The 15225-nt window shown below is 28.6% G+C and overlaps 1 protein-coding gene across 1 annotated transcript; it reads right to left on the bottom strand.

The window, feature by feature from the left end:
* Nucleotides 1-1562: 1562 nt before the first annotated feature.
* LOC107451828 (tubulin beta-1 chain) lies at nucleotides 1563-13883 on the bottom strand. Its single transcript, XM_016068066.4, has 6 exons — nucleotides 13815-13883; nucleotides 6446-7723; nucleotides 6071-6181; nucleotides 4705-4949; nucleotides 3174-3810; nucleotides 1563-1941 (listed from the first exon to the last, which is right to left on the bottom strand). Exons 3-6 carry the CDS (start codon nucleotides 6129-6131, stop codon nucleotides 1763-1765), a joined length of 1122 nt encoding a protein of 373 aa, XP_015923552.2. The 5' UTR covers nucleotides 6132-6181; nucleotides 6446-7723; nucleotides 13815-13883; the 3' UTR covers nucleotides 1563-1762.
* Nucleotides 13884-15225: the final 1342 nt, after the last annotated feature.

The following is a 15225-nucleotide window of genomic DNA, read 5'->3' on the forward strand; positions in this document are numbered from 1 at the left end:
CTCCTAATAAGCTATCATTATAGGATAGCCACGTGATTATATAATTTATAAAAACTACTTTACAATGTTAAGAATTTAGAAGCAAGCTCCTCAACAAAAAACCGAGTTAAACAGAAACGATACTCAATTTCTTCAGAAGCTTGAGAGGAAAATCCCTCAAGATATGTTTTAATTTTAACGCAGACTGAAGAGTCTAATATCGAAAATATCCAAGAGCTTGTACTTTTTTCAATGTGGAAGAAGTACGTATTAAAAGAAGACCATTTGGTTAAGTCAAACTTAGGAACTGAAGCTAGTATTGATAATGAATGCATCTTAGATATCGAATTTGAAATGAGTCCTCATGCTGATCCTCTCTTAGTTGAAAAAAGAAATGATTCTGTAAGTAAAATCAGTACTTCTAAAGATCCTCTAGATATAAGTCAACAAGAGATGGATTTGCTTCAAACTTCAAGACACCTTTCCCCCGTCTATTTTCGAGAAAGGCATTCCAGAAATGTTGCTGAAAAATCAGAAGTTTGGAAGAACCATTCATTCACATTGGCCAAATATTGATGATAAAAAGAAAGGTCAAATAAGAAGAAAAACGAATAAATTACCTAACTTCAGAGAAATAGCAAAAATTTCAAGAGGCTGAAAGATCTAAAAAAAAGTTAAAACAAGAGAACATGGAAAAGAAAAAATACTTAAAGACAAAAAGCTTCAAGAAATAAGAGGAAAAAGAGTAACCAAAAAGGTGATAAAATAATAATAAACAGCATCGGATGACACAATGATTTAGATTTGACTGTTAAATTATAAGAAAAAAAGATTTTTTTATATTTATTTTGTATTTAACATCACTTTAATTTCTAGTTCACGATTACAGAAAAAAGTTAGCATTTTACAAGTACTTGTATGTTATAACTTCACAAATAGTCTTGTTTTTATACATTTGTAAGGCATAATCATAAAGAGCATTAAAAAATAACCAAAATTAAGTGTTCCTTCACTGGTTATTTGAACCTCCAAAACAATATTATGTAAGTTCTCTACAATTTTTTTTGCATAGTTTGCAATTAGTAACAAATATGTTGACACTGTCATTTAACTGAAATTACGAATTTTGAAATTAATATGATTTTTTAAAAGGCAAGCGAAGCTTAAGTGTTCCTTCACTGGTTAGTTTACCCTACATCAAGTTTAAATACTGTAAAAAAAATATTTATTCATCTGTCTTTTGATAAAGTAAGAACAGGACATAAGAAAGTAGACCAATAACGTAGACCTAATAAATATTTTTAAGGACAGAAGAAAAAATTCCGATTTCCATCTTCGAGTCAGTCTTGTTTCTGTCTTACTTCCGTCCGCGGACAATTTCGAAAGACGGAAATCCGTCCTGGGGACAGAAGACTTGCACCCATGATGCCCTCTAGTGAGTTGATTAAAAAAAAAACATAAAACAAAAATATTTTATAATCGGCTGATTTTGAATATGCCACATATGAACTGTCTATCATCATGAAAAATTTCCTAAACATAAGAAAAACAAATTTCAAGGAACGAGACTTCACAAAACAATATACAAGAATTTGAATTTTATTCAAATCATAAAAAAATACAAAACATTAACAACTGCCAGTCATACACTATGGTTAAGTATATGACAAATTAAATAGCTCTGGGCTAGTTTTTATAGAAAACCAGATAAAAAAATTTTTTAAGCATGTTACTAGTTTAAATTTGGAAGAAAAAAAAACAAGGAATGCTTAGAATTTCCACTTTATTCGACAACAGGTTGCTCTTCATCTTCGAAGTCCCCTTCATCATCAGCTGTGGCTTCTTGGTATTGTTGATATTCAGAAATGAGATCATTCATGTTAGACTCTGCTTCTGTGAACTCCATCTCGTCCATACCTTCACCAGTATACCAATGCAAGAAAGCCTTACGCCTGAACATAGCTGCAAAAGAAAACAGTTATGAGTTATCCAGTTCCTAAGGGGGAAAGAATCTAATCTTCTTTGTTTCATTAGGAGTAAGTCTCACAAAAAATATATATTTATTTATTAGCAACATTATAGTTATACATTTTGTTAGGTTGTCTTAAGTAATAATTTAAATAGTGTTGAATAGTTAGTTATACATTAAGTATTTTAGAATAATTTAGTATTTTTATAGAATTATTTGTATTTATTTTTGATCCCTTCTAAAATGGATGCAAAAATTTAACACAGTGTTATGGTGCAGCATTCCCTTTGTATTAAATTATACAAATAGGATAACAATTTTGAAATACATAATTTAAAAAAAAAAACATTAATTATAGGTCTGCATATTGTCATACTAATTATTGATGATGGAGCTTGATTTTCAAGCAGTAGCACAAATATATGATATTCAAGTATAGTAAACGCATATATACACTTGATAGCTTGAGAAGTTAAAAGATGACTTTGAAAAGCAAACATGCTACTCACCAAAGGCAGCCAGTAATAATAAAATGAGCTAATTTAGTCAAGTCATATTATTACACATAGCTTTGGTTCAGTATTAATAAATGTTGATTTTTTGAAATGTTGAATGCCCAGAATTAGCTAAAGAATTATTTATCAGTAAATATAGAATATATAAGAAATACTAGCAGAAAATATTGCTATCTATAATTTGAAAATTTTACTTTTTTTAACATATCATATGCTCAAAATCGATTGATATGATAAAATTATAAGGTTTGGTCTTCAACAGAATACTTTTTCTAGATGTTAAGATTTTACAAATAAACTTAATTAACTGCAGATTACCAAAATAAATGGCAGCACTACTGCCACTGTTTTTACTATTGCTTTTACTTCAGTTAATTTTTTAATCCAAGCAAATCACAAATAAAGAGGAAAATAAAAATTTAATACTCTAATTAATAGAATACAATATGTAAAGATTTAATGGTTTAATTAGGAGAAATGCACATGAAAGTTTTTACTTTACCCCCAGTATTTTTCCTTTTATGGTAAATTATTGATGCAAATAACCATTGTGAAGTAGTTTCGGGTCAATTGCCCAGAATCTTCAAACCCGTGCATGGATTCTATCAATTTGTATTAGAAACTTACAATACCCTATTGACAGCAAAATACAATACAAGCCATCTATATTCCTTAAAAATACTACATCTAGTACCATTAATGAATCTTACCAGTAAATTGTTCTGAAATTCTTTTGAAAAGCTCTTGGATAGCTGTGCTGTTACCAATGAAGGTAGCAGACATTTTAAGTCCTCTAGGTGGAATATCGCAAACAGCTGTCTTGACGTTGTTAGGAATCCATTCAACAAAGTAACTGCTATTCTTATTCTGTACATTAAGCATTTGTTCATCGACCTCTTTCATACTCATGCGGCCTCTGAAGATGGTGGCGACAGTTAAGTATCGACCATGTCTTGGATCACAGGCGGCCATCATGTTCTTGGCATCGAACATTTGTTGGGTGAGTTCAGGAACTGAAAGAGCTCGGTATTGCTGGCTTCCTCTGGATGTAAGTGGTGCAAAACCAGGCATGAAGAAATGAAGACGAGGGAATGGGACCATGTTTACGGCTAGTTTTCTGAGATCGGCATTGAGTTGACCGGGGAACCTGAGGCAGGTGGTGACACCAGACATAGTGACGGACACAAGATGATTGAGATCTCCATAGGTTGGAGTTGTGAGTTTAAGTGTGCGGAAGCAGATATCGTATAAGGCTTCATTGTCAATACAGTATGTTTCATCTGTATTTTCTACTAGCTGATGGACGGAGAGGGTTGCATTGTATGGTTCAACTACAGTATCTGACACCTAGAATTAAAGTAAATTACATGCTAAAATATTTATTAAGTTGTCAGCTTCAGCAAAACACATGTCAATTGAAAAGTTTAGGGAAAGAATTACGGTGACATTTTAAAACAGTGTGACATTATGATGGAATTTTTTAATGAGGTTATTAAAGTTTTTAATAAGAAAATGCATCCAGTAAATGTCGTTTTTACTGCTGTTATATTTTGTAAAACTGATGTTCTTGGATTCCCTAAATTTCAATTAAAAAACATTTTTTCCAATAAGCTCACTATAGAAGATAAAATTTTGGGAAAAATTAGGCAAAATATCTAGCTGAACCAAATTTATTTGTTGTGTTCAGTAAAGGCTAAAATAAATTATAAATTAAAAACCAAGAACTTGATAGTTGCCCAAGAATAGCTTTTGAAAAATGAATTAGACAATTTGATAGCAGCTTATTTGCAATGCACTAATTTTGTATACAGCAAAGCATTAAGAAAATAATATGTGAAAGACTGGTAACTATTGCAAAAATTTCATGATTATAAAATGTTAATTCTATGATAAAATCAATTCAAATGAGCTATATAAAAAAGACCAAGTAAATCTTTAGAAGCAAAAAATATCCATCATACAGGATTAATCTTAGTCTTTTTGAAAAGTGAAATCCTGCAGATCTGCAGAAAATGATAAGTATGCTACATTGCTAATTAAATGCACCAATAAGATTACCCTTTTAAATCATTTTAAAGCATAACAAAAATGAAAAAGTGCTAGAAATAAAAAAAAATTCAAATCTGAGGAAGATTTTCACCACCGAGTCAATGAAACTGTTCAACTTTCCTTACTAGAAAACACTCAATTATACAAATAACTAATTTAAAAAGTTAATTTTCGTTATTTCTAACAACTCACCTTAGGAGAGGGCATGACACTAAATGTATTCATTATTCTATCAGGATACTCTTCACGGATTTTAGATATAAGTAATGTGCCCATTCCAGACCCAGTACCACCTCCAAGTGAATGGGCCAATTGGAAACCTTGAAGACAATCACAGCTTTCGGCTTCTTTTCGTACAACATCTAATACTGTATCTACAAGCTCTGCTCCTTCTGTGTAATGACCTTTAGCCCAGTTGTTACCAGCACCACTCTGACCTATAGGAGACATTTCAAGGTCATTAATAACTTATTCATATATTATGATTCGCTTACATTTCATTCAGTTTCAGTGTTCTGAAATTTTATACCTCTCAAATTTACTTATGTTTATTACACAGTAAAAGTTTACATTTCTTAAGTAAAAGAATGTAAGGCACAACCCTAGTTAGCATTGCCATGTAATAAAATATATGGGGGTCAGTTTTGTAAAATTGTCTTTATGAAAAACGGTTAAATCTTTATTTTTCATTTTCATACTTAAAATATTTGAGATACAATTATTGTGTGAAGACTAAATATAACAATGTAATTCATATTGGCTCTTAAGTATCTTATAAAATAAATAAATAAATATAATAATAAAATAAATAAATAAAAGCAGGTTAATGTGTCGTTGTAAATTTTAACTGACAAGATATGAAGACTGTCTATATTACCTTTTTCCTATCTAAGCTTTCTTAATGTTTTACACAGAAAAACTTAGTATACAGTATATACCGGTTTATCAGTCAACTCTCAATTTTTGATTAAGTGATAAAAAATTTCTATTATGTTGAGAATAAAAGCAGACTGCTAAACAAAATTTTAAAATAAAAAACATTAAAAAAATTTATTAAGCCTGCTGATATTTTTGAAGTTAAAAATAGTTCACATTGTCTTCCCTTGAACATACAATTGCCCTCAAATAAATATGTTATGAGACATCCTCTTTAAATTATGATACCAGATATATCAAATAATAAATGACACATTTTACATTTACCAAATAAAGCAACCGATACAAAATATTAATATTTAATGAATAAAATAGTTTTAGATATCTTTATCAAATGAAGAGTAAGTTAGTTTTGAACTAAAAAAAAATGACCAAAATAATATATTTTAAGTTAATTAAAACTTTCTTTTTCCTCATTAATGACCTTAACTGCATATTTTTTAAAATAATTAAGAGCAAAGTTTCATGTCACTATTAGTGTCTGTAAGTACAAACAGATTTGAAGGTACAGATACAAACAGATACTGAAGGTAAATCAAACTTCTAATCTATATAATTTATTTTAGTAACAAAAAATTATTTAATTCGAAGGAAAAAAATTATCGGAAATTTTTAAACTTACCAAAGATGAAATTGTCTGGCCTAAATAATTGGCCAAATGGACCAGATCGTACGGAGTCCATAGTTCCTGGCTCCAAATCCAGTAGAATAGCCCTAGGTACATATTTTCCACCTACAAATAAATTATCGGAATTATAATCAGGTTAAATTATAATTTTAAAACTAAAGCAATACATCAAAAGATTACTAGACATAAAAAATATTATTTGAATCAGTAACAAAAAAATTATATTAATAAAAAAACCAATGTGTTTAAGGATTATTTTAAAAACAAAGCTGTAGTGTCAAAATTAAATACATAAAAATCACTATTAATCATTATAGATCCTTTTTTTAAAAAAATCTTTTATTTAATAAATGAAGTAATAAAACATACCAGATGCTTCATTATAATATACATTTATTCTTTCTAACTGTAGATCTGAGTCACCATGATAAGAACCAGTGGGATCGATTCCATGTTCATCAGATATAACTTCCCAAAACTAGAAGATAAAAATTATCTTAATTTTATTCATTTACTTAAAAATATTTATTTTGAATACAATTATAACAACTCAAAGAATGTTTTTTTTTCTTTTTTTTAATAGAGAGAATTGAGGTAAAAACTAAAAATATTTAAAAAAAAATTTTGGTAAAAATTATCATTTGATCTAAATCTAGTCTTTTTTTAAATAATAATATAAAAAAATAGTGTATGCAAATTAAGGTAGATTTTGTGAGCAAAACTAGTTAGTTACTACCACGATATTAGAAATAATGCAAAAATAAGAGTTCAAAAACCTTTTTGTCAGCAGGTGAAATCTAATATCAATTTTGTACACATAAAAATTCAAGATTAATAAAAAGAAAGCAAATTTTAAAACATCATGAAGTCAAAATTTGAATTTAAACTAATATTAAAAACAACATCAAATAAAAATGTTTCAATATTAATATAATAGAAGGTTTAACAATAAATTATAATTTAAAAGAATTTTTTAGTTAAATGACATTACTTTAATATGAAAATTTAATATCGAACGTAAATGCCAGGTACAAATATAAATATTTACTTCATAACACTTTAGTCAGGTTATGAAGTGATGCATAGAGTGTTGCCCACATAACTGGGTGTGTCCTTCAAATCCGAACTAGCTGAAAATTAGGGGAGGGGGAATGAACTGCAGCATTATTCCTCTGATTATAAATAAAACTATTGTTTTCATAAAAATTTTTAAAACATCAAAATGATTGGGGTCAATAAAAGAAATCCGGAAAATCTCCCAGGCGCAATATCATAAAGCGGGTGTTAAAGTTAACTTTTTTCTTACGATGATGATTAGTACTTTGTTAACTATTAGTAGAAACACCTATAAAAAGTTCGATATTTATGAGCTAAAGATAACTAAATTCAAAAGATAATTTAATGAGATACAAATTCAAAAGATAATTTAATGGGATGCAAAGTCCTTTCATTGTCAAAGAATCTAGAAAAAGTGCAGCTACTTAAAATACGTCAATACTAACAGTAACAACAGTTAGGCTTAAATACTTATTTTAAGTTTAGTGCACAAAAAATGTAAAAGATCTATATTCAGAAACAGATACAATAGAATTTTGCAATTGACATTCGTTGAAAATATGTTAATTCNTACATGTGCTAATTTCTATACTACTATTAATGTCTGATAATTTCTTTTTATGTTGTTTAATACCTTACTATGTGTTGTATATTGTGGGTAAGTTTCATAAAATTCCATGTGTAATTTCTTGAGTTATCGCGATTTTTGTGAATTTTCCTTAATTTATGATAACCAGTGTAGATCAACTCTATTATGCCTATAAGCTTTTACCTTATACAAAAAGTCTATCTGTATGCGCGTCAATACAAGAGTTGTATGCGGATTCTCCGTAAATCGAATTGTAAAGTTCGATATATCCGAAGCTCAAATTAACAGAAATAAAATTTTATTTAAATAAAAAAAAAATATATAACATTTAATTGTATTTAACTAAGATGTTTTATAAGAAATAAACTTACCATAAAATTACTTAACTTTAATGAACATCTACAAGTTAAATAATATAATAAATAAGAAAATCGAAAAACATTTTCTATATATGAGTGCTGGGGGTAATATAATGGTAAGTCACGTTTTCAAATATTTAAAGAGAACGTTCTTTTTTTTCCGGGGGGGGGGGGGGNGGGGGAGATGGGAGGGAATACCCGGATTTCCATAAAGGCAGCAATTTAATGTATCCCACAACCAAAATTGAATTGTATGTAACTTAAATTGTATTGTATTGTATTTATTTATTGAATTGTATTTAACTAAGATATTTAATAAGAAATAAACTTACCATAAATTTACTTGATTTTAATGACTATCTAGAAGCTTATTGCAATAAATTTGTAAAATATATTATATTTATTAAAAGCTTGATGCAATAAAATGATGAGCCACATTTTCTCAATTGTTAAGGAGAACGCTCCATGAACGAACCACAATTTCCACGAATTTAATGTATCCATCAACTATGTATTGAGCTGTTATCAATCAAGATTACAGGAACTTGTAAAGTACCTATCTGGAAATAATAATAATGATTAGTTTGATGTAAGCATGTCCTCTTTGGAGAAAGTAAAACTTATCACACAAGCCCGTATTTTGGATGACATTTTTTTTCTTCACATTTTAGCTTCTTTTTTTTCTTTTTTTTTTTGACATAGAGTAAATTTTTTTAGATAAAATCTTTCCAATATTTCATAATATTGAATATTCCGCCATTAAATTACGTTACTTTGTCAATGTTGAGGGTGATAGATACCCATAATAAATAATAGATACTCGTCATAAATAAGGTATCAATCAAGGAAATAGTATCGCATATCCATAGCAACAAATGTTGAAGTTTCGATAGACAATTTTAAGGTAATTTACGTCTATGTGAAACTGTCAGCAGCACATGGGTTCAATGTTAAGATTTAAACTAGGAAAAAACTAAAAAATTAAATTGAAAACACATCAAAACGTGATAAACAAGGATACTAAGTAAACAAACAGGAATTGAAAGGCGATTATCAAGTAATAAAACAGGTTTTAATGTTTTTCATTCGAAATCAGTGATGATTCTATTATTTTCGATTGCGTTTTTGTTTGTTTTAAGTTTGAACATTAATTATCCACACCTAATGTATACACAAAAAATATTTCATGATTTTTTGTATATACCTAAAATGTCTACTTTATCACTACATAATTTCACTAAAAATATAACTATAATATATGGGGTTATGGGCTCTTATTGCAAAACACCCTGTATTAAAAAAATGCATGGTTGCTACTTTTTACTCAAATTGTCCCTGTTTAACTGAACTGAGGGCATGCAAATTAAAATAACACAGTTGTTATAAACCTGTTTAAACGAAATATTTTTCAAACTATTTCTTAAATTCGAAAAAAAAATTTCATGTCCTCTATAAAAGGAATTAATACTATATATCGTATTTTTACAGTAAAATGATTGCAAAAGCTGTATGATAGTAAATAAAATGTAGAAACAATAAACTACACAGAATTTTTAATAAATCGAATGCATTCATTATCTACAGTGTACAGTGCTTAAAATAATAATAAGAAGAAGAAAAAATAAACGGACCACCCAGAATATCTTTTGTTCTAATGTTCGGATCTCCACGTTCTAGAATTCTAACTTATTGGTTAGAGGGGGTAACTTCAAATACTCTAATTAATAAGTGCCGACTATATTTTAAGTTACGAAATCGGACATAAAAACGTACTTTCTCCGAATAAACATACCTTTTTTTCAGACGGATTCGGATTCCCGACCCTTAAAATATAGGGGATAGCCGCAATCTGAGAAATATGGTGCCAATAGTTTGGTTAGGAGAGCAGTCTAAAGCTTGGACTTTTTAATTTTAATTTCTGCACATTTTTCATACCTCGAAAATTTTTTAAGCGAATTGAAACAGTTTTACCCATAACTATACGATTCGTTTATCTAGAGATAATGCAATGCAAAATATAAATTTCAGTAAATATTTATTATAATTTATTATTATATTTTATTATTTAATCTCATAAAAATCGGAAAACTTTTAAATTGTAAAATACACAATTTTTACATAATTTTAAAGAATACTATTTTAAAAAGCAAAATGTAAAATCTGGGTGAAATCGGTCGAATAGTTCCAGAGAAATCGAATTTTTAATATATGACTTTTTCAAAATTCGCTTTCTCAGAAACTATTCAACAGATTTTGCTGAAATTTTGTATTTTGACATTCAAAATTGCATTCTTAAAAATTATGTGAAAACTTGTGCACCTTACAATTCAAAAGTTTTTCGCCTTTTATGAAATAAATAATAAAAAATAATATATATTTACAAAAAGTTATATTTTGCAAGGAATTGTCTTTGGACAAACGAATTTTTTAATTTTGTGCAAGCATTTTTCAATTCGTTTAAAAAGTTCTCGAGATATGATAAAATGCGCAAAAAGTTAAATTAACATTAAAGGATCCAAGCTTTGGACCGCTCTCGTGATCGAACTGTTAAGCCTATAATTCGCAGATTACAGAAAATATGGGTTTAATAGTTTGATCCCCCTAAATTTTGGGTATCAGAAATCCGAATCCGTCGAAAAAAACGTATGTTTAATCAGAGTAAGTTGAGAAAGTACGTTTTGGTAGTTGAGAAACGTACGTTTTTGTAGTTTTGTAGTTGTTTTGTAGTTTGTAAGTTGAGAAAGTACGATTTCGTAACTTAAAATATCGTCTGCATTAATTAATCAACGTATTTGAGGTCACCCCTTTGAGCTATGAAGATTGAACGTGAAGATCCAATCATTAAATAAAAAGTTTTTCAGAGTGGACGGTTTTTTATTTTGCGCTGTACATGCCTATTACGTAAGCAGTTTAGTTTTGTGGTTATTTTTAAGCAAGTAAAAAAATTAATATCAAACGCTGTTTACATTTCACCAGGAAAAAAAATCAAGGGACAGAAGTTTTTGTGGTCTGATAGAAATTTAATATTTACATTGTCTGTAGCGACAGACAGTTCCATGAAATATTTTGCGAAGGTCATAACATTTTATTATGACAATGGAGTTCTTTGTAAATGCCAAACAAGTGAGTTTGTCTCAAATGTGGTAACCATAACAAAACTCAGCCTCCGCGCCGGTTGACGGGAAGTGTGGGAAGCCGAGCAATGCGTCATAATAGCATGTCTCGCCGCTACGAAATCTGATTGGCTGATTTATTCCATTTCTTTTTTTTCAAACTTTTAAATGGTTTCTTTGCACGGCTGATGGGAGATGAATAAGACAAGGTCAAAAAAAAGAACAAAATAAAACGAAAGGAAAACCAGAAATGGTGTATCATTTGCTTTAACCTGTCGCAAAAAAGGTTTTTGTTTCGTATTATGTAGGTGTTCTTCTACCCAAAATTCAACTAATGCTATTTTTTCCATTCCTTATACGGTCAAAGCAGTATGCAGGTCATGCTTCGTTTTCAACCCACCCGAGTTTGCAGTCTTACTAATGGTCCTTTTAGATCAATATTTACATCTGTTATATTTATTTTAAATTTTAAACGTTTTTTCGAGGAAGTTTGTAAATTTCTTTAAAAGATTATACTTGACATTGCATAAAAATTTATGCTTTGATTTACTTTCAAATCGAATATTTAAAATTTCGATAATAATTACAATTATAAATATCAAAGAGCAAACTTGTTGATGACACTTACTTAAATATGCTTTAATTTTAATTTATATTTTAAAAAATTGTTCAAAATTGTGGTTTAATAAAAAGTTCATAAATTCTTATGAAGGAATAATTACTATTCTAATGTCTAAAGTTTTTGAAGTGTTCGAAAATAATCAGTTATATTAGAAATTTTGAAAGAAAAACTTGTTTTTAATATAAAAGTAATTCCTTCAGAAATATTTTATTTTTAATTAAAATGTAATAGTTAAATGAGGCTTTTTTTTATTTTTTAGTATGAAAATATTGTATCCAGTCATAAAATATCATTTTGCTTTCTCTAAATGAAAATTAAAAAACCTTTATTCCTTTTAAAGTACAATTCTTTTTAAATACATTTTTTTTTTCTTTTGCTAGAATTTACAAACAAAGCAATCAATAAATCCTGTTCTTTCTTTTAAATCGATATACTGTTCTTTAGTTCTTCATACTTGTCAATGGACTAAATAATAGCTTATTTAGTTTCGTACATATTCCTAAGCTAAAGACTAGACTTCTTACTTAAGAAAATATTGCAATAGTATAATAGAATTAGAATAGAAAAAACCCTTTTAAATAAAACTCAATGGTTCTAGTAAGGTCTGTTTAATTGCCAACACAACCAGTGGCGTAAACACTAAGAACCAATAAAAATATTTTTTCATTTCTAAGATTTTTTTTAATTCACTTTACAAATAAAAGTAACCTTTAACTAAACCTTGAATATAATTATTGTATTATAGTGAGGTATTTTCCCTTATTATTGAAATAAATTTAATTTCTTCAGTGCCTTTTCTAAATTCCGCTTTGTCATCCCAGTTACGATTTTTATTACCTTAAACTACAAATACCCGAATATCTCTTTATAGCGTTGTTAAATTTTTTGTACTAAGTTTTAATTAAGGCGCTTTTAGAAATCTTGCAAGGGGCACCTAAGTCTGTGCTCGCCACTGAACACAACGCCTGTTCCTGCCCAGTTTGGTTTATCAACAGTACTAATAATCCTTTAAAAACAAAGGTTATGGTGATAATTGACATTATTTGTTGTTATTTAAAATGTTAGAATATTACTATGCTGTATTGTATAGTACTGAAGAAGAAAAAATATTTTTTCTTTTTATAATTACCATTTTCAGATCTTTTCAGTGAAAAATGCCATGCAAAAGGCGAAAGGGAAAACATGCAAAAACGATTTGAAAATCTATAAATTAGCTTGCTTTCTGTAAACACGATTTTAAACTTTAGGATACAGTAGAACTCCGATTAACCGATACCCTCGGGACCAAGGGTGTCGGTTAATCGGTTAATCCATATTATCCGATGAAGTCGAAAGATCGAAATCATCCGATAATCGGGGCATCTTTTCACGTCTGGGCTTCAGTGCACAAACTTTGAACTACGATTAAAATTACTCAAAATGATAGTAGCTATAATAATTATATTTAATGCACTTGTGTTATATTTATATATCATGAATAACGATATAATATTATATTTAAAAAAAATCCTTGATTCCTTTTTATTTTTTGTTAAAATATCCTTAATTATCAACCATATTTCGGATTCGATCTCACAGCAGTAATTTGGTAACACCAGCAGTAAAAATCATAAAGCATGTGTTGGAGTGTTTTTAACCCACGTCGAAAGGGTTGTTGGGTAACCGAATGCGTCGTATTATGGGGCATTTCTTGATTTGATAAATTTATTGTAAGACATTTCCAATCACCACAATAGTTATTTTAATTGAAATACATTTATAGAAATATTGGTATTTACCGGGTGAAACTTATTAACATTACAAGTGGTTTAGAGAAAATTACTAATGTTATTATATTCTATCATGGAATTTATATCTTTAATTAATTAAAAAAAATCATTGGCACTTTAATTTCAATGCAGATGTCAAGATTAAACCGATGAAAAACTTCTTTTTCTGCACGTTTGTTTTCAAACTGGTGGACTGAGAATAAATTTTTTGCTGATTGGTTGATTGTTACGAATTTATAAAAGGAAAACTTTATAAGTTTTATGTAACTGTAACACTTAGCTAAATATATTTAAATATTTGCTTTGTATAGTAATATTATTTTTAAATAATTTCTATGTAAATTATTTTGTTATGCATAGATTAGTTTTTATAAATGCAAAAAATTTGGAGTCAATTTCAGCCATTAATTTAGGAATAGTAGTGATTTATTCAAATCAAGTTTATAGCAAATTCACTAAAATATCATAATGGGTATAGTTAATATTTGATGTTCTTGTGTTCATTAGAAAAATAAAAATACGACAGTAGAACTTTCACTTCTTTCAAGTTCATCTTAACCCTTTAACGGGCCCTTTATTTCGAGTAAATGTAAATTAAAGATTAAAGTATTTTTGGAATTGAAATTGTTTTAAGAACAGTAATTGATATAAAAAAAAACTCATTTAGTTTATAAAAATGCCAATTTTTTTGGTGGTAAATATATTTAACATGACCTATTAGGAACTTACTGACTTTTATTTTTCTTTATTTATAAAATAAATTCCTTAAATGCCACAAACTTCAAAAGGAACTATGTATTTTATAACTTTTATACGTCTTTTAAAAGTGACAAATGATTACCAATTTTATTCAAACTCACTTCAAGAAAGCTGAAGTTATTGAAAAATGGAAACCTAAATTAAAAGTGGTAAAACGTGGTGGTAAGTATACTTACCACGGCCTTCAAAAGGGTTAAGAAGGGATACCCCACTTTTAATTAAAAATTTGTACCCCATAATATAGGGTAAAATTAACGGTCATATCACCGACCACATGGGTTATAAATATAACAAATGATTTAACAATGATTGAAGATTGTCTGCTAGTCAGTCCCCAGATACTGATCCTCGACAATTTCACTGACAATTAATCTTTGTGTTACTTTTATTTTAATAAAAATTTCACAAGTTTATACACCAAGTGTGCACAACGCGGTTTGCATATGCATCGTGCATCTTGATGCTTTGCCAATCTACATGATGCGTGTAGAACTAACCAAAACTATTTTTAGATTCTTTATTAGATAGAAATATGTTTAGCTGCTTTTTCATTGTAGCAAAAGTAAGCTTTGACTCATATGCAAAGCGTTATTGATTTGATAGGTTTTTTGGGGTAAAAATTAGATTACTGAAAAATTTTAATGAATGAATGAGGCATAACCTCATATAAAGTGTAGAATTAAAATCTTTAAATATTAATCAGTGGATCCCCCTAGAATTTGGGGGAGGACTGGGCAAGTGCCCCTTTTACCCATGCGATATTCAAGTCTTGCAGCCAGTCGTCACTCGATCGCCCTTTTTTCGTCGAAGATGCACACCAATGTTCATTTTATTATCATCTTTTTTAAATAAATATGGAAATATCATGAATATTTTATATTA

This window comes from Parasteatoda tepidariorum, chromosome 9, assembly GCF_043381705.1.
Source record: "Parasteatoda tepidariorum isolate YZ-2023 chromosome 9, CAS_Ptep_4.0, whole genome shotgun sequence".
Taxonomy (NCBI): Eukaryota; Metazoa; Arthropoda; class Arachnida; order Araneae; family Theridiidae; genus Parasteatoda; species Parasteatoda tepidariorum.